Source organism: Haliotis cracherodii, unplaced genomic scaffold, assembly GCF_022045235.1.
Source record: "Haliotis cracherodii isolate W230 unplaced genomic scaffold, xgHalCrac1.p SCAF_1, whole genome shotgun sequence".
Classification (NCBI taxonomy): Eukaryota; Metazoa; Mollusca; class Gastropoda; order Lepetellida; family Haliotidae; genus Haliotis; species Haliotis cracherodii.
Genome location: NW_027266264.1, coordinates 8,215,619 through 8,240,690, shown reverse-complemented (window position 1 = coordinate 8,240,690; position 25,072 = coordinate 8,215,619). Strand labels below are relative to the sequence as shown.

The window sequence follows — 25,072 nt, the reverse complement described above, 5'->3', positions numbered from 1 at the left end:
AACAGTCTTTCCATTGGTTGGCCGCCCTCAGCCAATAAATATGTGACCTTCTCAGTCTGTGTTTCTTGAATGTGACTTCCTTTGCACAAACAAATTATGTTTGTCTTTGTACTACCAACATTACAGCATCTTGGCTCCAAAGTTAAAATTATATTTTCTGCTACTTGTCTACAAATCATCTGACAATTAATGCCCACCCTATGCGATGATCCGGCCTGCGTGTCAAATACAAAATCAATAGTGTTTTTTACACAATAAATATAACTAAAGGTGGTGCAACTCAAATACTGCCAGGAGCCAGTCTGGGAAACAATGGCTTAATTATAAATTGCAGTTTATTAGGTCCTTCTTTTCAAATCAATAGTCATGTTAGTGAGTGAGTGAGTGAGAGAGAGAGAGAGTGAAAGGGATTCTACATCACAATCAGAAATATGAACAGTTATTTCACTTGCTATTAACATTAACTGAGCGAGTGAGTTGGGTTGATCACCACTTTGAACAGTATTTCAATCATATCACAGTGTACGTCAGTTTAATATGGGAGGAGAGTCCAAAGTGATACAAGTCTCAGACATTTACCACCTTGGTGAAACCCATGAGGATGGTATGGTCCTGACAAACCTATAAACTTTATCAGGGCGAACCCAAATTGAACCCACAATCATAGGTCTCTCATGTGGTGAAGGGACGCAACTATCTATTCATAACATGTTCATTCTCAGCTCAGACAATTAACAGAAGCATATTTCAAACACAGACACTTGCCTGAGGAGACACCACGTGTGTTACATGTGCTTCAATCATGCAAACCCTGACAACCTCACCATTTAATGTTTATTGTCCTAACAAATCAACTTTCTCCATAAATACGGCAACTGCTGAAAAATCTGCTGTAAAATATGTTTCCAAGACAACAAAACTGTTTATCAACCAAAACATGTTTTCCACTGAATAATACTTATGGAAAATATATAGTGATATTTGATTTCAACAATTTTCAAAACAAACATAAAACTCCAAAACAAAAACAAACAACAAGCAACGCATCATCTCAAACAAATGCATAAAGATATGATGTGTGTATTATCATATATTCCAGGAACATAAAGAAAATAGGGAAATGACAACATCTGGAAATGGACAGACACAGTAAACCACAAAGATGCCCAAATACTATATCTCACAATGTTATATCTCCATGCAAACTACTTGCATGCATATGGTACCACATATACAGAGGGAAATATTACGTTGGCTACAGTCAGTTACAGTGGGCACCAGCAGGAGCTGTGGCCAGTGGTGGCTTCAGACAGCTGCCACTCTCTGCTGTAGTTTTCCGATATCCCAGTGATTACTGCTGTATATTATCCACCTGCACTGGAGCTAAATGTCTCAACAAAAATGGTTGATGAGAGGTTGCTACCTCTGCTGTGAGAGTTAATGAGGCAGTAACATCTTACAAACAGGAACCAGAAGTTGACTCCTTTGTGCCAAAAAACTGTTGAGATATAGTCCTATATTTATACATTCGTATGTTTGTGTGGAGTTATTGGCTTGCCATTTTTTTCAGTCCTGTAAGTTCTGTCGAATTTGCCTGTGATGTAAATTGAAGCAGAAATGATGAAATGTGCAAAAAAACATTAGCGTTAAGTTAACGTGCAAAGTATTGTTGTTACCTCTTCAAAACATGAGTGCATATTGACTGAGAAAACTGACTCTCTATCCCTTCATTGCCGAGTGCAAGGCAGGTAGGGTACCAACTATTGATGTCGCCATTCACCCGTTTGCACGATATGATATCCCATACACTTAATTTGGCATCAATTCACATTTAACCCCATAACAGATGTTGATCTCGCATCAATATCAATAATCAAGTACAAACTAATTTTTATTTTCTCATAACTTTCTTGGTCGTCTTTTGGATGCAAAACTGTCCAAATGACAAGACAGCTGGACCAGCGTTTCCTTGCTGCCTGTCAATACAGTACATAAACTTTGTTTCATATTGTTTTCTCATACAGTACAGTTAACTGGACTCGTGTGTCATGTTAATGGGTATTAGTCAGTTGTCAAGTGTCTTTCTTTACCTTTATGAGCGAGGCTAAGGACTCTATTCTCAGTCTAATGACAGGCATTCCACATATATGCAGTTACAATTAAGATATGTATCATATCTTGGCTTCTGTATCAAGGTATGTATCGCTTCATGTGACACCTGTATCGTGACATCCCTTGAAGCAACCATCTACCGGTATTAACGTCTGTGATGTGGCTAGGTGATCGAACCAATCAACCTACAGTCCCCAGGCAGATGCTCTACCAATTAGACCATAAAGACAGTCCTTGGAAATAAGGCTGTATATATATTCAAATATTTGCGAACACTTGTTTGTTTTAGCCTATCAAAATAGTCAAGATTACTAGGATTGTATCAACATAATTTTGACAAAAAGATGAATTTTAGTCAAACTAAAGCTGTGTCACAGCAGTGGGCTCTGCATATTATAGCCTGTTCTAGACCATGAAGTGATTCAATGACGTGCTATGCCTTTTGGGTACTATGACACACAATCAACAACGTTACGAAGCCTGACCACCGGATCAGAGAATGGTGGCTAAAAGCAGTACCGGTACAGGTTACTGGGGATCTATTTAACCTTGGAATCTTCACAGGGAAGATACATTTGTAAACTGATGACAACCTTTGCATTTTTCACCAAATCCTGATGACCATTGTGACATGTTAGTTATGTCTTGTTGGGAATTCTTCCCAGATATCATGACGTCAAGGTACTACGGAGTCATTATGACTAGACATATTCAAGGTATACTTTTAGAATCAGAAGTTTCAAAATAATTGGAAACGACTGTTCTGTTCTTTCTGACCATATCTCAACTGCCTTGTGCTGCATATGGGTCTTGTGGTCAGGGTCGACAAGGATGTGGATCAGGAGGACACAATGGATGCTGTGTATTGCCATATAGCTGGAGTCAGTGGACTTTGTGTGACTTCCTACACTGACTGTATATACAGTCATTTAATTTATTTTGTCTGCAGAATGCGTCATCAGCTTACATACTTAGAAATTAAAGCAGTAAAAGTGCCTACTAAATCCTTAAACAAATTATTTCATATTTTACTTAATACAAAGAAACCATTTAAATATGGATCAATGATGCAATCCTTATTTGCAAAAAATTGATTATTTTCAAGACTAAAAACTGAAAGATTCAGATCAACAAATAACAATAATATGGAGAACCCTTGCCACATCCCTTTGTCTTTTCAGACAATAAAATATGTTTAAATAATATAAAAAATAACACCTAACTGTTGCTGAATCCAAACCAAGAACCAAGTTATTCAAAATTTGCAAATTCAAACCTTTCATGAACATTGAGCTTAAATTCATATAGACTAAACTTTTAACTTGATCACAATGTGAGCAGGATGATGATCCCATCAATGTATTGGTCAATATTTCAGATACATTTTTTCAATGATGTTATTCCTCAACCCAGTTCCAGCATGAAACTACAGGTCACTAATATCGCTCACATTGTTCAAATTTTCCCCGCACCACTTCATCCATTATGTAATCAACAAAACATGACACCACATGATCCTACAGCATCAAAGATAATGGTCTTGTCAACACCTAAGCAACGAAAATATAACAAACCAGCTTTCAGGACAAAACCACATCATCCGAAGAGCCTCCAGCAAATAACCCTATTTACTTTAACCAGCTAACCTTGCAGGACATAATGAACAAAAAGACTGTCTCTTAGCTTCCATGATAGTAAAACTAAATATGGATACTGTACAATGTCAATTTACACAGCATTCCTCATTGTAGAGTACAAAACCTGATCTGGAATCACACATTCATACAAACAGTTACTGAAATATGCATGACCCAAGGATCAATATCTGATCTTCAATTTTCAGAAATGTGTTGCATATATGCTCTCAAGATGGATTTAGTGCTAAGCCAATATGGCATCAAATGAATAGTATTTGTACTTTAGCATGTCTCTGTGCATCTGTACAAGATGTATTCCTATGACGGGTGTGTGTGTGGGTGTGTGTGTGTGCTTGCATTGACAGATTTATCTCCAGCTTGTGAAACTTTTTGGCCATGGTATTGCTATTAGTACCAGAACAATACAACAAACTCTGTACACATGCACAAGGAGTCATAACAAAATGGGAGAAGTAATCTCAAGAGAATGCTTAAATCCTTTTTATTGGAAGTTTCAAAATGACATAGGTCTGTTCAAATTATGCAGCGTTTTGCATTCATTTTTGTATTATGAACACTTAATAATAAAAAAAGTGTAATTATAAACTTCGGGATTGTATGAATGTTTTTTCCCAGGGCAGTAATATCTCCATTACGCCAGCATATGTGATGCACAACTGGGCTTGAATATGTGGCAACAAGCTTGAGCCATTATAGTTGCAGTATTGATTCACGTCACTGGTGTGAAATGTCACACGGAATCACACATTTCACAGGTAGCATAGGAAAGAAAACTGTTCTGGTTCTTGTTACATAGCCAATCCCTTTTTTGTACAACTTTACATTTATTAAATCACACATTTCACAGGTAGCATAAGAAAGAAAACTACTCTGGTTTCTGTGACTTAACAAATCCTTTTTATTTATTAACACAATTATCATACACATGTACATCACAAAAATGACTTTATCGGCGCTTTTTGACAATTTTACAATTAATAAAACAATGGTATACAACCAGTGTGACTTTTGCTGTGTTTCTCATATTCTTTAGGGGAAACTAAATTTAAGAATAACTGTCTCATACCTAAAAATAAAATGTTATTTCCATTTACCAGAGAATAACCAGTCTTGACTGTCCAACGAAAAGAGATTCCACTGGGAATGAAAAGCAAAATAGCAACAAATTTGTATCCACGTTGCCTGTAACCATAATTACATTTCTATTTATAACATTTGGATGTGATCATCCAATGCAATATGGCCGCTCGGTGGCCATTATGGACAGCTAATCCCTTTATATTTGTCGTTTATGACAAGTTAGAAATTTTAAGAACTACTCTGAGAACAAAATAATCTTCATGTTGAGAGTCTTTATAGGCATTTTAAAATTACAAAGGTGATGAAAGGGCAAGAAGTAGCCCTGAAACATTGTGTATGCATAATAAAGAAGTTGTTATCTGTATTTATTCCTTGTCATAAAGCTTGATATCGTAATTCAAAACTTAGTAATCTTCTTCTGAATATCATAAAGTTTTATGTATGGGCATATGAAAGAAATGAGTCGCATATTTTTCTGTGGATAAAATATTATTTGATATTTGGACATTGTAATAATACTACAACAAGCTTACTTTACACGTCAATTATTAGTGGAGATGTTAATCTATACATGTGCTGCAGAATGTGTTTACATATAGCTGAAGCCATTCTCCCTGAAATGCCAACAACCACAAACAACTATGATGTCACATTTGATGTGCACATGTAATTCTCCAAGCTTATTACAGGGATACCTCATTCACTCAATAATCTAGATGGATAACACAGATAAGATGCCATGCACTGAGATGGAGCTTGGCATAATAGATGAATCCTGTTTGCCTTTGTGATGTGATATCTTTTTTATGTTTTTTTTCCTAGTTATTTTGGGAACAATAAAATCAATTTATATCAGCCAATATGTATGATGCAAGCCCCCTTTCGACTAACATCTGATATCCTTGTACAGTGCAAGATCATAAATGTTTTAATTGGGTATTGGTTTTCACATATCTATATATCTCAGATTAATAAAACATAAAGATATTGCATCTGTGATCATGTACCTTTAAGGAATGGTTATTTGTTAGTGCCACAGACAGCATTGACAATCTACTTTGTTCTCTACAGAAACTGCTGCAACGCTGCCTGAAGAAGGATTCACTAAGCACTATCCATGCGCAACCTAATTGGTGCCAAAGTTATTGAATATATCATGTTTGTGTTGCAAGAACGGAGCTCAAAGGTTAAAGTAGAGTGTTTACTAGGGGGTGCCTTCTGCTGAAGGCATCCATTTGATTAGAGCCAGTATATCACTGTGGAGCTATGCGTCACCTACCTGTGGCTACCAATGTTAGCGCCGCCAGACTGACCAGAACGTCCAAAGGTAATATCCGTATCCGCCAACTGACCATTATAGCACGATAGAGAACATATCCTGGAACCAAGCTTTCACAGACACCTTTTTCACCGGTGCCATTATTGATATAACATTAGTATTATTAACTCTCCATTAAGTTGTTGGCTGATGGCTTAAGAGCTCATTAGAGGATCCTAGTCATTGGTTGAAAATTCTTGTGTCCGACATACACTGGTGGATAACTTGGTAGATTTGACTCCCTGTCACAAACGGTGTCTACTGCATACAACAATTCACACTAACTGTCACAGTGATATTGATATATTCTTCTTGACCACTTGAACCTATTCGGGTCATCAGCACCTTCAGAAATGACTATTTCAACTCCCGAAATTGCAAATAATCTGATTTTTTGCACATCAGCAAACAAGAAACTGTTCCAAATTACATCGGTTGATTGCAGCAACAGATCGATGTACCTTGAGATTTTCTGCTCCACACGAGTTTAACTCTTTCATTTTGTGCTGGTCGTATTCCATGCACTATTAGTTGATTGTGGTGTAATCCAGGCTGAAGGAGGTCTCTGCTCCCCTTCTCTGTAACATACAAGACCAATCACTGACAAGTCATCAATACTTCCAACACACCGACACAAACTCAACCTCATCCTAGTAATCAGACACATTGGTACTTCCTGCAATATTTAACTCCTCCCAACATGTAAATACCCTGATACTATCAGGATATCATATTTATGAACATTTCATCACATATTTATGAGCATAAAGTGTCTTAATTATGCTGATACATGAATTTGGAACAAAAACACACAAATATTTGGTTACATGTAATTCTAAATATTCACTCTTACATGGTTCATAACTTGGATCATGAACACTATTAATCAACATGAACAATGACACTAAATAATGATACATTCGAAAACAAAGTCCTGTGTGAGATAAATTGTCATTTTGGTATTCAAGTACATGAACCACTGTCTACAATGACAGAAACACACTACAGTAATTACCCAGAGCTTAATAAGTAGCAGATGTCAATAACCTAAAACGCCCCATCCTGGAGCTTGACATCACCCCTCCCGAAAGCGTGCACTTACCGTGGTGTGTATGTATGACCTGGAGTACCTACATCCTCTCTGACTTGCACATACCTTCACACCAACACTCATGTATCAATAATTCCCCAATATTGATTATGTCAACTCACTCTGCTTGCTGCACAAGTCTTCCTGCCCCTTTAACACTGCTAAGCATGTGTGGGAGAAGGCTTGCTTACCGATCGTCTTCAGCAGCCACTGATGATCAATCGTCTCAATCCCAGAGCTACAGTGGGTTTGATCAGCCCTAACCAAAGAGTGACAACAAGACTACAATGACAGCGTGTATGTACACTAGCGTCAGGCGTAATGGTAGTGTCAGTGCATCGTTACCTGACAGAGGTGTGGGGGACTGATACACACTTAGAAATATTTCAATCTAATATGACACCATTATCACAATAACATTCAAATGAACATGAATTTTTGTTCTTTAAATGTGATAGTTCATACTCATTTTGGTTAAATATTAACAAACTTTCTTGTATATTTTCAGATAATATCATTCCAGCTCATTCAGTATTGATTATGATAGCAATAATGTAATTTAATAATTTTTTAAGGCTTGTCATACTTTTGTAAATGTTATTTCAAATAGAGCTTATCCTCATAACCATGTTGATAATATAGTTACAGAGACATGTTTTGTTTTAACCTCATCATAGAACTTATAACAGAGACATTGTCCCACTTAGTTTAGCAGCCTGTGGTAGCTGTATTGAAGATTTATACTCACGTCTTTGTCAGAAGTCTAGTTGTAACAGCTTCACAGTTTGACTTCTAACTTCACTGATCACACCATTCATCACAACTTGTTCGAAATAACAAACAATAATCCCTTCGCTGTACACAATAACTCCTTTCTCCTTGATATTTGTGCTGCGTCATATGAGTCTACCTCAGTGCATTCAAATTTTCAACCAACCATGTGTTTCAAGGCTCCAATGACAGATTCCTATCTTTTAAATGAAAGCAGTTACTTTGTGTCCACGAAATACCGCACCCGTATCATCGGCTGTGACTCTTCAGTTCAGCAACATCATAGCTGCCGTCTCCTTTTCAAACTAATCACGAGCCACTGATCCTATCACTTGTCAAACTAACCAGCGACATCAGTTTACGAAAGATCTAAGCCGCTGTGCCTTATAATCACATCGGTTCTCGTATTAATCCAACACACAGGTAATAATCAATCCACTGAGTCGCTTGATCATGTGTCTTGTCTGCTGAACACGAGACTAAACCCGAATAAGTCTGTCCCGACGCCTGTCCAACGCTGATCATCCGGAGCAGAGTTCCGATCCTCGCATCTCAACACTCCTCGTCATAGTCGGCCAACCAGCTCACCTGGAAGAAGACGGACAATTAAATAACCTCACAGGGTAAATATCATTAGCCGGTAGCAAGCTCCTCTGCTGTGTATCAGTGTACCCACTCTCACTGTGAAAAGGACATGGTTCTCTCCGCTCCACGCATTCTGCAAGCACAACACTGGGTGGGGACACATTCTTGGTAATGGGGGTGGATAGAAGGGATTTATGGGCACAATAAATCAGGAGCACGGCGTAGGGACAGGATTACTGTAAACATTCAGGCAATTTTGTACAATCATAAATTGGTCATAACCATTGATATATCTGATTTAAGTTGTATCCTATCACCAGTTTGATACCATGTATACAGTCAAGATACCCGCTGAAGGGCTACACCTTCATGTTCCACTGTAGAGGTTAAGTTAATCTTAGCCAGATAAACTTAAAAGAGAGATTGTCATGATACGATACTCACAATGCTTTGGCACGCCACCTTTTCACAATTATTGGCATGCAGGACAATTAATGAAAGTAACATATATTTTTCCATTGTCATATATGAAACATTATACACTTCACTGCATCCTACAACTAATATTTCATTAAAAAACCACAACATTTGTCATACAATTGCAATACTATCATTAATTAAATCAGAAAATATGTTACACATACAGATAACAATTCCTAATTTATATACGTACCATTACCCATTATCTAAAGCCTTTATGCATTCACCAGTTTATAGGGCACAACCAGCCATGAGTGAAGCCTGAAGCTTGAAATGGTCAGTAACTTAACAAAATGTCAGTTAAATACACAAACACCCTTCCACCTCTGTATCATAGAGTCACTTTGTATCCTATTACATCCTATCAGCAGGGGTATTGAGGAACCCCGGTGATATTTGAAATCACAACTTCCCTCGGAGTATTGAAGCAGGGAGTTTGTCGATCTGGGTCCGATTCATGGCGTTAGCTGGGATATAAGCAAGGAGAGTGGTGGGGAAGTTTTCTAGCCGGTATGATCCATTCCACGCTAAACACACATTACGTTTACCCTCTGCCTGGCTGAGACTCTTCTATCAAAGCATTAGCACGTTCTGAAGACATTACATTCATCCCTTCGACATTTGGAAATACATTAACGTTGTGAATGTCGCTGCTGTTTGCATACAGGACACCTTCTTGCTGCCACTGCCAGTGAATACCTTCATTTCAATGTAACAACACCCCCATTATAGCACAAGTTTCCAGTACAGGCATTTTGGATCGACTTTTTCCAGTGTGACATTCAGGCTGCTAGAAATGACAGTCTCGCATCATAGACTGATAACCCCATGTTCTGTAAGACCATAGTCCTGCACCATGACTGGAATATATTCATTTTATGAAAAAAACAAACCTTTCCAGATATGTATACAAAAGCAAGTCTAGCCAGCTCTAGCTAGCTATATTCCATAATGAAATCCGCATCGGGAAAATTATTTGTTTAATTTTATAGTCAAGAAGGGTATTGTGTAATATAAGATTACATAGACTAAATGACAGTCTACGTAAGACCCCAGTGCTCCAGAATTCAGTAAAGGCCAACCCTTTCCTTCTCGGTATCTGTCAAACGATATATTGGTTACCTCATTTACACACTCAACATCAAAGAAGGAACATGATTCTTAAGAAAAAGACATGTTTATTGGTGTGAGGAGTGTAATCTATGATCATACATACCAGTGTTGGGTTTCATCTGGAGGATTTAAGACCAGAGTACGACAGTACAGGGGGATACGCTGCATCTATGTCATCACTATATTATTTGCTGCAAGGGATTCGTCAATAAAATACCCCACACATGGACAATCTGTTTGCTGTTTGATTGTTATTGTGTGGTAGCAATTGAAGTTAGCTCCATTTTTCATTCAGACATAGGCATATATGTATGTATGGAGCAGTAAACTGGGTGTGTTTGCAATTTAATTTACATATTTATTGACATAGTAGAAAAACACATACATATCGGAGTATTTATAGATACAACTTCACGTCCATGTTAAGTGCATATAGCAGGGACTTATCTAGGATTCAAAACTAAGTGCCCTTGACAGGCAAATTAGGGGAAATCATTATTTTTTTCAAAATTGGAATAGGAAGTTGACATGTTCTTAAATTCAGTGGTATTTTAACATTAGTTATAACAACATGAACTGGGAAATGGCAATTTGGGATATTTACAGACATTTGCTGCAGACTTGGGGAAGAATGTTGACCTCTAACCAGGTGTAGATACATCACCAATTATAGTCATTGTCTAGAAATTTATTTCATTGCTGAAGAGTTGTGAAAATAAAAGAATAATTTATACATCCATATGGAGCCAGTTTTTTTGTCATATTAATGAAAGTTTGTCATTTCATTGACAATAGGCTTTTGTCCTTTATGTTTATTAACAGAATGACTGGCTTCATCCCATCTGTCTGTCTGTCTGTCAGTCGACTCTCCATATTTCCCTTGTCTGTACACTCATAAATTTAATTGTCACTTACATCTGAGTAGTGTACGTTTCATCATTAATTTACATATATATAAATATTTAAGGGTAAGGTTGTATTATATTCTCAGAATAATCATAAATGTTACTGATATTCAGATGATGTTGTAATATAACCTATACATATATCAAACATTTATTGACATATGCTAATGAGCTTATTATTTCATCTGCTGACAGATGAGACACTCATGATGATACGCGACAGATGCAGCCAGTCTCCCTTCAATTTTTTCCGAATTCAGTGGTATTTTAACATTAGTGAAAACAAAATGAACTGACAAATTGCAATTTGGGATATTAACAGACATTTGCTGCAGACTTGGGGCAGAATGTTGACCTCTAACCAGGTGTAGATACATCACCGATTATAGTCATTGTCCTTATGTTTAAAGAGAAATTAATTTCATTGCTGAAGAGTTGTGAAATTAAAAGAATAATTATACATCTCTCTCTCTTTCTCTCTCTCTCTCCATATTTCCCTTGTCTGTATACTCATAAATTTATCTCTCTCTCTCTCTCTTCTTTCTCAGAATAATCATAAATATTACTGATATACAGATGATGTATAACCTATGCATATATCAAACATTAATTGACATTTATTGAGCTTATCATTTCGTCTCCCTTCAAATCCAAATGCCAATTACATCTTTCCATCAAACTCATGTTACAAACTTGAATAAATCAATAAAAAAAACACCAGTTAATACTTTTAACATATTTAGATCACACAATTTCGTTATTGTCAAACATGATTCCACACATCAGAACAAACATCCCCAGAGGATGTATTCTTGATTCAAGTCTTAAGTTCAAAGTTTTACAGTCATGAACCAAATGTTAAAAATGGCATGTGTGAACTAAACTCTGTACATATTTCACAATGATGTGGGGGAACACATAGTTTCAAATTCCAAATTTAATTGCCATTTAAATCCATAGTCAAATTGCCGCCCCCACGTCCATCATTACCCTATGTATGCGTCAACGCAACATTGCCACCAATCCAAACTACGATAAACGTGACTGTGGAGACACACAATAAAATGTCAAGATGTAACTGTCCACCAAACATGAAGATTCCTTTGTGTAGGAGATGGCAGAGAGCATGAGAAGTGACTGGACACACTTTAATTGCTAATCAGTAGAAGCTTCAGCCATGGGTTCCAATTACACATAAAGATGAGATTTTTTTCTGAAATAATATTTGTAATTATGAAAAAATGAATGTAAATTGATATTGAACATGAAGATGTTAGTTTTAACTTCAAATCATTAAATACCACGCATTTGATAAAACATGTATTCATATGCCAACTTTCAATGAAAATTAACAAATGGAAAATGCTATAAAGAAAAATGCAAAGGATCATTTTGTCTGAGAACAGCTTGATCTAGTGCAAAAAACAAAAGTTGTTATCCAGGTTGTACATTTCTTATTTACCCGCCCATTTCTAGAATGTCAATCAAACAAAATTACAGAGAGAAAGAATGACTATGGTATTAATCAGTTTCTAGACTAACATCTAGTCTCTGAAATGAAAATATTTTTCAGACAAAACAGTTATTAAATTGTCTTAAGAAATATGCTAAATGGAGCCCAGAGTCTCTCTTCTTTTTCTGAAACTGCAGTTATCAGACTTGCCAGCGATCATAGACATGCGTGGGCTGGATTGGATATGTTTGTTTCAGGGTCTGTCTGACAGACTACCAGTTTTCAATAATTATTACAGCTCTTATGGTGACCTGTGTCAAGATGGGACCACACAAACCAGATACTGTGATACAAGACTGATACACAGTCAGTCCAGTGTATACACTCATGAGTGAGTGAGTGAGTGACTGAGTGAGTGAGAGTGGTTTTACAATGCTCTTAGCAATATTCTAGCAATATCAGTTTTCATGATAATTTTAATGTGGTAATGGGATTGAATGCCCTACTGACTGACTACAAGCCTTGACTAACTAGGTAATCGGACTCACGTCATATTAGAGGTGAATTAGCATGGAACCACAGCACATGCCTGACCCATTATATCAATAATTTAATGGTCTAGTCAGTTGTAGCAGCCATGACTTTAAAGAATTCTTGATTCTGATTGGTTAAAATGAGGTCTCAAACCTCTAAATGAAACCTTTACACATGCGTATGAACTACATAATGATCCATACATGCCTGCCGATAACAATCAGAACTGCATTCATTCGATATCGGAAAATTATCAGATGTTTTTGATGTCCTAGACCTTAATGAAACTGGTTTGATGACAAAACAACACTGACAAACATGTGATAATGTTTATGAAATGCTAAAGTGCTCATTTCCAAACTAAAATGAAGAGGTGCTAATTCTACAGTGAGACGATGTCAAATTTAAAAACTCACCAGGCTTATCTCTCAATCTCATTAAAATCAGATCTTAGCTCTCGCTACCACTAAACAAAGATCTGAGGACGTCCCATTACGGGTCATGTCAGAACGACTATGTGCGAACTTTGACCGACCAATAGATTGACTGTCAAGAAGGCGAAATTAGCCAATAAGAAGGCAGCTTTCTCGTGTTTTACGGCAGTAATTTCAAATTGTTCATTACATCAATTGTTCTGAATACCCTGTGTTACAGTTTTCGAGGTTGCAGGATTAGAAATCACATTCCAACTGTCTCTTTCATGATCTGGTAAGCGACGCTCTGATTTGTCGGATGAAAGGTCATTCTGACGTGACCCCTAATGGGTGTCCTCAGATCTTTGTTTAGTGGTAACGAGAACTAAGATATGATTTTAATGAGATTGGCTTATCTCCTAAATATGAGATCATTTTACTTGGAGTCAAACATCAAATGTTAAAAGATCAACCAAGATACACGTATTTGTTGAACCATACAACATGATACCCAAACATGAAATATCACTGACTAATGGTCACAAATGGAGTGTTTAATATGGCTGCTTAATAATTCATGGTCAATATGTGCCAAGATCCCATTTGAAAATACTTGAAAAACATGTTGAGTGCAACCATATATACGAAAATAGATGTTGAAATGTGTTTTCCAATATGGCAGCTTTTGTAGACAAATTGGTTCAAGCGCTCTTGTGATAATTTAGGTGTTATCACTGATCGGAAAATGCATGTCAAGTTCACAAGCCCAGGTGAGCTAAAACTATTAGCTTTACCCAGATTATGTTTTTTTTTCATGTTAGCAATCACAGCTACAGAGGAACCACTAGGGCAGAACATGATGAACCTTTTCACAAACCCCTGGTGTCATGATTTTCAGAGGTACATTCATATAATTTTCACAGCTATTTTGCACTAACTTGGTTATAGCGAGCGGTAACGCATGGCTCCCAAAACTTACTTACAAATTTTAATAAGCTCAAGTTCTACACTGACACAAGGTTTTGCCCCATTAAAAAAACCCATTATCAGCTGATTACCGCGAGCAGGTAACACTGGAAATAACAGTCAACAAGTATTTGTCACAAAGTGACGAAATGTCCCCCGCCTGTATATACACCATAGTACCAAATACGAAGACAATCCAGCGATTAGTTCTTGAGATATCGCTGAAACACCGTTTTCCAACTTCAAAAGCAGATTTGCCTGCTGTGACCTTGAAAATGGGGTCAAGGTCACCAAAATCGACTGGTGTCTGCGGAGTCTGTATATACACCATACTTCCAAATATGAAAACAATCTAGTGTTTAGTTCTTGAGATATTGCGGCAACACCGTTTTCCAACTCCAAAAGCAGATTTGCCTGCTGTGACCTTGAAAATGGGGTCAAGGTCACCAAAACCAACTGGTGTCTGCGGAGTCTGTATATACACCATAGTTCCAAATATGAAGACAATCCAGTGTTTAGTTCTTGAGATATCGCGGCAACAAACAGGTACGTGGGACGTACGGACAGACGTACGGACGGTCATGAATACTATATCCACCGCTTCGCGCTTTCACGCGGCGGGGGACAACAAGCACGCAATTCAATACCGGTCAACAAGCATGCAATTCAATACCAGTCAACAAGCACGCAATTCAATACCAGTCAACAAGCATGCAATTCAATACCAGTCAACAAGCATGCAATCCAATACCAGTCAACAAGCACGCAATTCAATACCAGTCAACAAGCATGCAATTCAATACCAGTCAACAAGCATGCAATTCAATACCATTATTACACAATCTGGTTATAAAAATGCATTCACTGTATATGTGGACTTACGTTTGTACTATATTTTATTAATTTTATTCAAAATTTCATTTAATATTGGGGGCGGTCAGGTAGCCTAGTGGTTAAAGCGTTCGCTTGTCACACCGAAGACCAGGGTTCAATTCCCGACATGGGTACAATGTGTGAAGCTCATTTCTGGTGTCCCCTGCCGTGATATTGCTGGAATATTGCTAAAAGCGGCATAAAACCATACTCACTCACTCACACATTTAATATTGTTTACATTAATTTTGGCAAAATTGAGTGTGAAGTGATCAGTAGATTGCACAACTCATCATTATTTACAGCAACCACGTTCAAATTACTGCTATTGACACCTTGAAACGAACTTTATTTGCCAGAGAATGGATACATATATTACTAATGCCATACTTTGACTCGTTGAAAGTCATATTTGTGGCAGGAGACATTGTCAGTACCCAGAGGGCATCACTGTCCCCTGAAGTTGAACTATTCAGACTATGATGTACATTGATTAGTTTCTGGTGTTTGAACTTTGAAGTTTTCTGCTGTTTTGAAATTTAAAAGAGTTTTGAAGGAAAGTTAGAGAAAGTTCCACTTTGAAGCTTAACAGGTTCAGTAGTCTTGTTATTATCAAATAATTTTGACTGTTCCAAAATAATTAAAGGTCCATTCTTGAGATGCTTGAAGTATTGAAACAAAAAATGCTCAAATGCTGGAGTACTGTTATCTGTTTTTTCGAATTGTTGCCTATTAAGATATGTATCGTATCATGACAAGAATATCGAGATACGTATTGTATCGTGATCTTCCTGTATCGATGCAGCCCTAGCTAATTCTCTTTCATTTGGTTTTATATGTACTACTGGCAAATTACCCTGAACATCTTATTCAAACCCTAACTTTCCAACATATCCATTTGTGAACCCATATGCCAACATTTAAAAAAAAAAGTGATTCCCTTTGAAGCAATTTTTGAAACAAGCAAGGAACAGACACTCTATCCACCCAAGACACCAGAAACTATGCATGGTAATAATTACCACTGATTAGAAGAGGAGGAAAAATGTGAGGAATGCCACATATATAGATAACATCCAGACTTGGCCCAAACTCTAATGACATCATTACCAGAACGGCATGGCATCAAGGTATTGATGGTTCCCCCTGATAATGTCACACGGCAACTGCAGTCACAGTTGGGAGACATCTCTGTGTGTAGCTTTCTCTTGTTGTCCTTCCTGTTTCCTAACCTACATCCAACAGTTGGGCTCCACAAGAAAAAGCATTGGTGCTTTGTTATCAGTTTTTAGATATTATTTATGCATATGCATTTATTAGGCATTATTTCTTGGTAAAACGCCCTCAGGCATGAACAAATTTTATATCTATTTTAGGAAAACCAATGAATATTGCACTGTAGCTCACCTGGTATGTGGATATTTAGAGCAATAAATACTCACCGCAAAATATCGCGAACTATAGAAACATATGTAAAAGTATGTAAGTTAAGAGATGTGTCCAATGTGTACCGATTAGTGACAAAACTAACAATCAGGCAAATGTTACCACAGAGTGTCTTTATTCTTATCATGATTGCTGCGCGTGATTTCCAAAGTTTACACGCTAATCCTGCTTCAGACAAATGGTACATGTGATGTGTTCATGAGTGTTGGTTCACACAATATAACAGTATGTTCGTTTGAACATCAAACCAATCTAATATCTCTTGGATATAAGTAATACTGCATATATTACCAACTTGTATGGTATTCGCATATCTTTTGTCGGTGAGTATGCTCACGTATCGGCAATAGTGAGGCTTCATACAGTTATACAGGGGGCAATTGCTCGTCACGCCAAAGGCCTGGGTTTGACTCCCCACATAGGTTCAATGTGTGAAGCCCATTTCTGGTTTCCCCCGCCGTGATATTGCTGGAATATTGCTAAAAGTAGCATAAAACCATACTAGATACTTATTAACCAATAATACAACTTAAAAAAAATTTGATACAATGATCGGAAAAATTGTATCTGAAACTATTATTTTATCAGGATTAATTTATTCCAATATCATGTTATTTTAGTTGCAACATTACAATAAATTTATTTGAAATAAATTAATAACCATTAGTGTAGCACTTTGATTCAGATATTTGCCTGATATTTTTTCGTATGGAACAATTTGACCAATCACTGTCAATGTTCCTGCGAAAACTTTATGTTGACATATAATAGTCAAACAACAACGAATATGACTTTCAGCGAGTCAATGTATAGCATTTATGATATATCCATTCTCTATCCACTAAATTCATTTCAAGATGTCAATGGCGATAATCTGATCATGGTTGCTGTAAATAATGGTGAGTTGTGTGATCTAGTGATCAATTTTGCCGAAATGAATGTAAACAATATTGAACGAAATGTTTATAAATGAATAAAATAGATTACAAACATAAGTTCAGATATACAATGAACTCTTTTTATAACCAGACAGTGTAATTACATGTTTAGTTTGCGTACTTCAGTACGGATTTGTTGACATGGTATTTCCAGTGTTACGTGCTCACAGTAACGTCTTTGTGCTTTGGGAAAAAAAACATCAAAATTCTTCAACCCTGTGTATAAGACGACCCCCCTTGAAAGCCCCCTAATTCTAGGTCTGAAAAACTTGCCTTATTACACAGCGATATATGGTTATTGTTATTGGTGGAAATTCATGAAGTTCTGTTACAAGTGTTAAATTAACATTTGATATCTATATGCTCATCAGAATTCCAATGGACAAACAGAACCCAATCATCTGTAAATAATGATATAGTTTTCATTCCATCTGATAAAATGTCCTTTTCAGCTTGAACATGTGTGTTTGCTATGCATATATTATAAATCAAACTGATATTGTATTGTTCCTGATCAAAGGAGAATAACAGACAAAAAATGGAGAACTCATTGAATATATCATACTATTGTAATGGAACTCTCAAATAAATGGATATTTGACCGTATGTGTGATACTGAAGTTTAATGATATGAGAGACAGATGCTTTCGGCATTCTATGCTCATGTGTATTTTTAGCTCTGCATTGTTGGGAATGCCCTTTTCCCCAGTATCATTGTACAATTCAGCACATCAAATGCCACAATTTCAATTTGTTTTCCTTCATCAAACTGAAGAGAGATGGACCTAAACATAAATAATTGGATCTTGCATCTTTATATTTACATTATGTTTGGTGTTGTTTTACACTACAATCAGCAATATTCCAGCAATATAAAATCAAGTTTGGGCCAGATAATCCGGTGATTGATATAATGAGTAAAATCCCACCCCTTTGAGGAATGGCGAGATGCAATCAACCAAGTCAATGAGCTTGACCAGCTGGTTCAATTTGGTCAGATCTTACAAGCAACAGATTGTTGGGGATCTATTATAACAGGACTCTTCATGGATATTGACGTGGAAAAGGCCCTGTCCAGGATAGTAATGATAGATAGCATATACTCAAGCTGGCCATTGTGCCATGTGGATCGCTGTCCTATTTTCATGGAAATGATGTTGGCATTAGAGAAGGCTATTTGCTGATAGTTTTGTTGTACAGGACAAAGTTTAATATTTGAACACAAATGTAGCAGCAAAATAAATCTCCCAGTGGAAGGAACAGCTTTCCTCAACACAATAGGCTCCTCTGGACCACCAGGTCCATGTGCCAGAAGGACAATAACAGTGTTTATGACCATCACTCACTCACACAAAGTGGATGCTGAGGAGCTTGATGGCATTTTGAAGTACGGGAAGCCAACAGATCATCTTGCATTTTGTCTTAGATTCTTCGGAAGTGCCACAAAGTTGATCATAGAAAAGATTATAAGAGGAGCCTAACATATTGCAGTCAAAATCTCCTTTCGACAAAGCTATCTTGAGATAGCGACTAAAAGTGGAAGACTCCACACCACTGAAGGACATGTTCAATGCGCGTGGCTTTATTATAATGCTTCATCTGAATTCTCATCTCCCTGGGGAATATATGCAAGCCACGATTCTCATAAGCACTTGAATGCTTTGCATTAACTTTCCCATCTAATCCTTCCATCTGATGCATGGTGACCAGAAGCAAATTATGGACAATCACTTGCCAAAGAAACACCAGTGATTGTTTACCAACCCTGGGTCAGGGCCGTAGCTCCAGAAAACTCTCAGCAGTCAAACCTACAGAACATGCTACCAATCCACAAATGCTCTATTAAATAACTTCTTATAACTTCTTACATTCTCCTTCTTGTTGCACTCGCCTTGTGTTCAAAGTGTTCGCTCGTCACACTGAAGATCTGGGTTCGAAACCTGACATGGATACAATATGTGAAGCCCATTTCTGGTGTAAAACCATACTTACTCACTTGACCTGATTTGTGATCACAAATAGTTCCATGAGATTTCAGGCTTATTCAGCGAGTATAGTCCCAGTTCAGCTCTGTGCACATAAATGTCTACAGAAGCTGAACAAACATTTCGCCTGCAGCTAACACCAAGAATTCTTCCAGATCACAAAGCCCTATATACTCACTAGAGGTCAAACCAACCGATTTGTAGCTTTACGACAATCAATTTCCTCACAATTTCGCCATCAGGTCAATATCAACATTAGAAACAAATAATCCAATTCAGCGTTCATTATAGTAGTCTCCCCACAACCCCATACTGCACTGACATCTCATACACCATTTATCTGTACTGCTTACAAGACACTTGCACCTTTACCCACGGTGAAGGAAATGAGTAGTTTTTTTATTCTACATAATCTACATTGGTACCAGTAACATGCATATACAAATAAAATATGATATTCAATATACAAACTCATCTCTCCAACTGTTCTACATTTAACTTGAGACCTTTGGTTTACTATTAACTTTTAAATGGCAAACCATTCAGTCAAGCAAGGTAAAATATTCCTTCATGTCCTCTGCCTAATCTAAAGGTAACCTTCTTCTATGCACTTATATCTCCTATTAGAGTGAATGTTTGTAATGAGCTCCCAGTTCTGTTTCTCTTTGGGGTGAGTTACAGGTCCTCCTATCTATTTGAAAAGAAAGTGTTGAATGGGTTTAAACTGAAGGCGTATTGGTACGTAAAGCTTCCAATGGAACCGAATGCATTTATGATCCGAACGAAAAGTAACATTATCAGATTTGACAGCGGTCGTTAGTTGAATATGTGCACAGTCACTATGGGAAACTTGTCCAAATGCAGCGGAATAACTTCTGCTGTATCCATCAAAAGCACGATAGCAGTTTGTTGACTATGCCCTTTCCGGAAAAACAGCGAGCGAGAAATGTCAGCGATAAACAAATAAGTAATTTCTTTTGGTTAGTTTGACTCAAAGTCTTGACTATAAAACATAAAATCCATGGCATTGAGCAACTAGTATTGATATGCATAAGAATTTGTTATCTAAGTGGGGGGCATGTTTTCTGGTATCAGTTATCGCAAATAAATGGGCAGTAGTCAGGTATGGTCTCTGAACACACTGAAGATGTCTGACATCCCGCCCATCCTCACATTACCCGGTAGATCCGAGCAATCTTGGTAAATATGTTGTAGCCAAAAAACACACATCAGGATCTTAATGGTATATGTTAATAAAATACATATAAATTAAAATTATTGTTTAAGTGCCACTCAGCCACGGACTAATTCCTAACTGTTTATATTGACTGACAGAATTTTTTATTGGCCCTGTTGAATCAACAATTATTGGGCAAATACTAGATCTAGCTCTAAGACGTAAACATTGAACGAAATTATGGGTGAAGTAATTTATCTAGCTATATGACGTACGGATAAGCTTTCCAATCGACTTCCATCAAAATACATCGATAATGCATACAAAATAACTTTTTGCTGAAAATGAATAATCTGTATCGAAGGAGAATTATGATGTACGTTCAGTGCACATCAATTTCTTAATAAGAATTATATTCCCTGGAAACAAGCGTTGATTAAAACACTTCCCCAACTACTGTGGCGACAGTAAGTGTTGTTGCAGTTCGGCGAAATGCGGAATTTAACTGATATGACCGAATGTGTTTGGTTGCTGATGCTGTCCAATAGTGGCTGTGTGGTGATTCCAATGAGATCCACTTTTACGACGATAGTCACAGCATTTATATCACATTTGAAACTATTCCTTCGCCCTTGGTAGCTATACACACAATATTGCTTACATTCATTCTGATAATGCTTCTTTTCAATCCAATAGATAGGAGGGCCTGAGCTAGTAGTGTTTGTTTTAGTACATGATATACACATGTGGTGACCAGTGTTTGAAGAAAACAAATTGCCAGGCTGCCATCAGGACCCATAGACTGCAGGCCCTGATTAAAGGGGCACTGATCTAACGCCATTCCCCGGACTGGTTGTTGCCTTTGTTATTGTTTTTCCCCCGTGAATACCCGGATGATACGCATCGCAACTGAGCGTGACCAGAGACTGGGCTACCGTCTGCAAGGACAGCTAAATAAACTTGGAGGCTGGAGGCAATATTTGTTTTACGCATTTTTGCATAAACACTGATTGGTTAACTGTGATCTATAAAGATTCGACAAAGGGCGCATGTTAAATAATTTCTTCAGCCTAAACAAACAGAAAAAAAGGACGGCGGAGCTCATCGGAAGTCGTCATTTGGAAATACCCCAGATGGTTATAGTTTAATACAAAAAAAAGTATCCATGCAGTGAAAGCATTTTCGGATTTTGGATTGTGTAATACGATTACTACTCCCTTGTTGTCATACACGTTTTCTCGTATAACCCTACACTTGTGTATTTGTCGTCATTCACTTGATGCTCAGTTAATGAATTTATTACAGGTACAATTAGTGGTAGCACCACTTAGATTACCTGACAAAGGTTCTCATTTGGCATTTATTGTGTCTGGGGTAATTATTCAATCTAAATCCAGGTTTGAAGTGAGGTTATGTAATATGCACGTGGCAGCCCAGCAAGAGATGAATGATCAGTTGATTTACTTTTTTTTGTAAATCAACGGATCGTTCCAAGTCATCAAAGGATTAACATAAAATACGTTGATTGATTAATCACTGTTATCTTGCACAGTGGATATGTCAAAAGTGAGTGTTTACATGTCTAGGTTTACTAAAACAAAGGGAATACACTCATATCATGGCGTGAAGTGCCGATGTAAAAACAACATACAATTTGTTCAAAGGGTTAACTGATAATACGTTGATTGGTTGCTCATTGTTATCAAACTCAATGGATTTTTTAGGAACCGTCGACGTAATGAAAATAGTTGTCACGTGGCCTTTCTCAGCTGACCCTTGAGACTTGACACCCGAAACGATATATATCTTTTAGAATATTTGATAGTTACAGAGACACGTGACATCGAATAAGTTATTTTGTATAGCTGCAGACAAGTGGGATATTATTCCTTTGTGTGGATATTCACGGATACATTCCTCGAATAAGGAAGCTGCCTATTTATACACATAAATTTGGTAAGTTGTAATTATGGTATTTGCATTTTGTTTTCCTTCATTTGAACCGATTCGTTCTTGTTTTTCTACGTCTTGGTTGGGAAATTCTTCAATGTGCGATAGACGTTGTTTTCACAGGTCATTTCCTTTGTAAGCGTGTATAGATTACCGTCAATTTGTAAAATGTGATTCTCTCAGGCAATTTTTAAAATGTGTAAATATTTCAGTCATTTTGACTAAAAAATCTGTCCAGATTGATTAAGACGATCAAAAGGGCCTACAAACATCACAACAGATTATTATGTAGGATTAGAAGCCAAACAACATAGAAATGAACTTTTCAACGTAACATTTTCAGTCTCTTGGTGATGACATTAAACATCAAAATGTTTGGAATTCGTTATCATAATAATACAGATGGAAATGTTTTTCAGTCACTTTGTAAAATAACTGAATATTTAGACGTTTAATAAATATGTTACACATTTTGACAGTAAAAAAATATACACACTATAAAAAAAGTAATGCTCAGGTGAAATATTTACTTTGTGTTGCAAGTCAAAATAGTGTAAACGAAAATCGCAAAATTACCAAGCAAGTGACTTATCAAAACTTCGTCACCATTACCGATGCTACCCACAAAGATGCCTACATTACCTTATTATCTCGAAAACTGTATTTCATTTTGTTGATCAATGTGACCATATGCTCTTATTACTACCGGTATCCATAAAAGTGACTAATGCGCTTACGAATGGCGCAACAGAGGTCGCGAGCTAGTCTAGATTTCTGCTCTACATCCGGGTACTCACTGGGAAAAAACAATAACAAAGGCAACAACCAGTCCCGGGGAATTGCGTTAGATCAGTGCCCCTTTAAACTCTTCAGGCCATCATTCGAAAAGCTGCAGCTCATTGTGAACAAAAAATCTACAATTAAAGTGAGGTGAGGTGAGGTGAGGTGAAATGGGGTTTAACGTCGCGTCCAAGATCATTGCACTTATATAGCGACTTGTATCTACGTGTGTGTGTTTGCTTGTACTAATCCAGACTGATACCGATTTATAGTGCTAGCTCACTGAGATACCATGCCGCAGTTTAACCCCACTCAGACACAGTATACTGACTCCGAGTCGACCAGTCCTTGTTTTAGCCCCTTAATGCCGAGTGCCAAACAGGGTAACAACAAGTACCATCTTTTAACGTCTTTTGGTATAACATGGTCGGGAATCGAACCGCTCTACGGGCGGACGCTCTACCACTAGACCACGGAAGCAGTCCTACTGCAAGTCATAAGGACCCATAGAAATCTGTGGACCTGACACATGATCTACCTGCCACGGGCCTACAGGCAGGGATGTATTTCACACACTGGGGGTACCCTATACCTACCCACATACAGCCAACACAATAACCACTATACATGTACTACCATTTCATGTACCAAATAGCGAGTCATGTCCTGCAGCATGCATGTCAAGAACAAGGATTGCCCAATAATGAATTCCACAAATGCTTCTAGGGGTTGTCTTTGAGAGAGACACAGTCCATGTTGAGCAGAAACTTGAACCACTAGGCTACCCATCACATGTACCTATATAGAGAATCAAACCCTGGTTTTATTCATGTCAAGCAAACACATGGACCACTGAACTATCTCACAGCTGCTTCAGTAAGGGTCCCTTCAAAGGTTGATTGTGATTGTGTGAGTTCAAATAACTTTCACAGATTTCATACACATGTACATAGAAGCTAGAATTTGTCTGCACTGACTAACACACATGAAGGATTAACCAAAGCTATAAAGATCCTCCCCCTGTGCTGCATCGATGTGGGAGTCCCCCTCTACATTAACCCTTAACCTGGCTCTACTTAAAATGTAGTTCCTCTTCATCCCTGACAGTTCTATCTCTACCTCAGACATGCTCGACAGCAATGCACTTTCTTTTTTGATATGGTGATGTTAAATCTCTGCTGGATTTTCACGTTTTTGTAATTTTGTGACACGCATGTTTGAACAAATGACATTTCAGAGAAATGTAGATATGTATATTCATGTGTATAAACACCATTTAATCTACTTTCTTATTTCAACATAATAAACATAATTTGTAACATTACAGTTGATTTGTTATTCCGTTATTCTGAATGTGTGTTTTTGTTCTTTGTTTGTCTGATGTTTAACGCTGCACTCAGCATTATTCCAGCTATATGACGGCAGTCTGTAAATTATCTGGACCA

General features: G+C 37.3%; 1 protein-coding gene across 8 annotated transcripts in view; it reads right to left on the bottom strand.

Moving 5' to 3' along the window:
- The window catches only part of LOC139471968 (zwei Ig domain protein zig-8-like), a 185,516-nt gene that overhangs the window by 73,979 nt on the left and 86,465 nt on the right, over nucleotides 1-25,072 (bottom strand). For 2 of the 8 annotated variants that reach the window (XM_071254505.1, XM_071254492.1), the window contains exons 2-3: nucleotides 8,007-8,617; nucleotides 6,130-6,746 (exon numbers count right to left, since the gene is read on the bottom strand). In XM_071254505.1, coding sequence (XP_071110606.1) covers nucleotides 6,130-6,205 — 76 coding nt within the window. In that variant the 5' untranslated portion in view covers nucleotides 6,206-6,746; nucleotides 8,007-8,617. The other 6 variants (XM_071254485.1, XM_071254498.1, XM_071254478.1 and 3 more) reach the window with 6 other exon arrangements.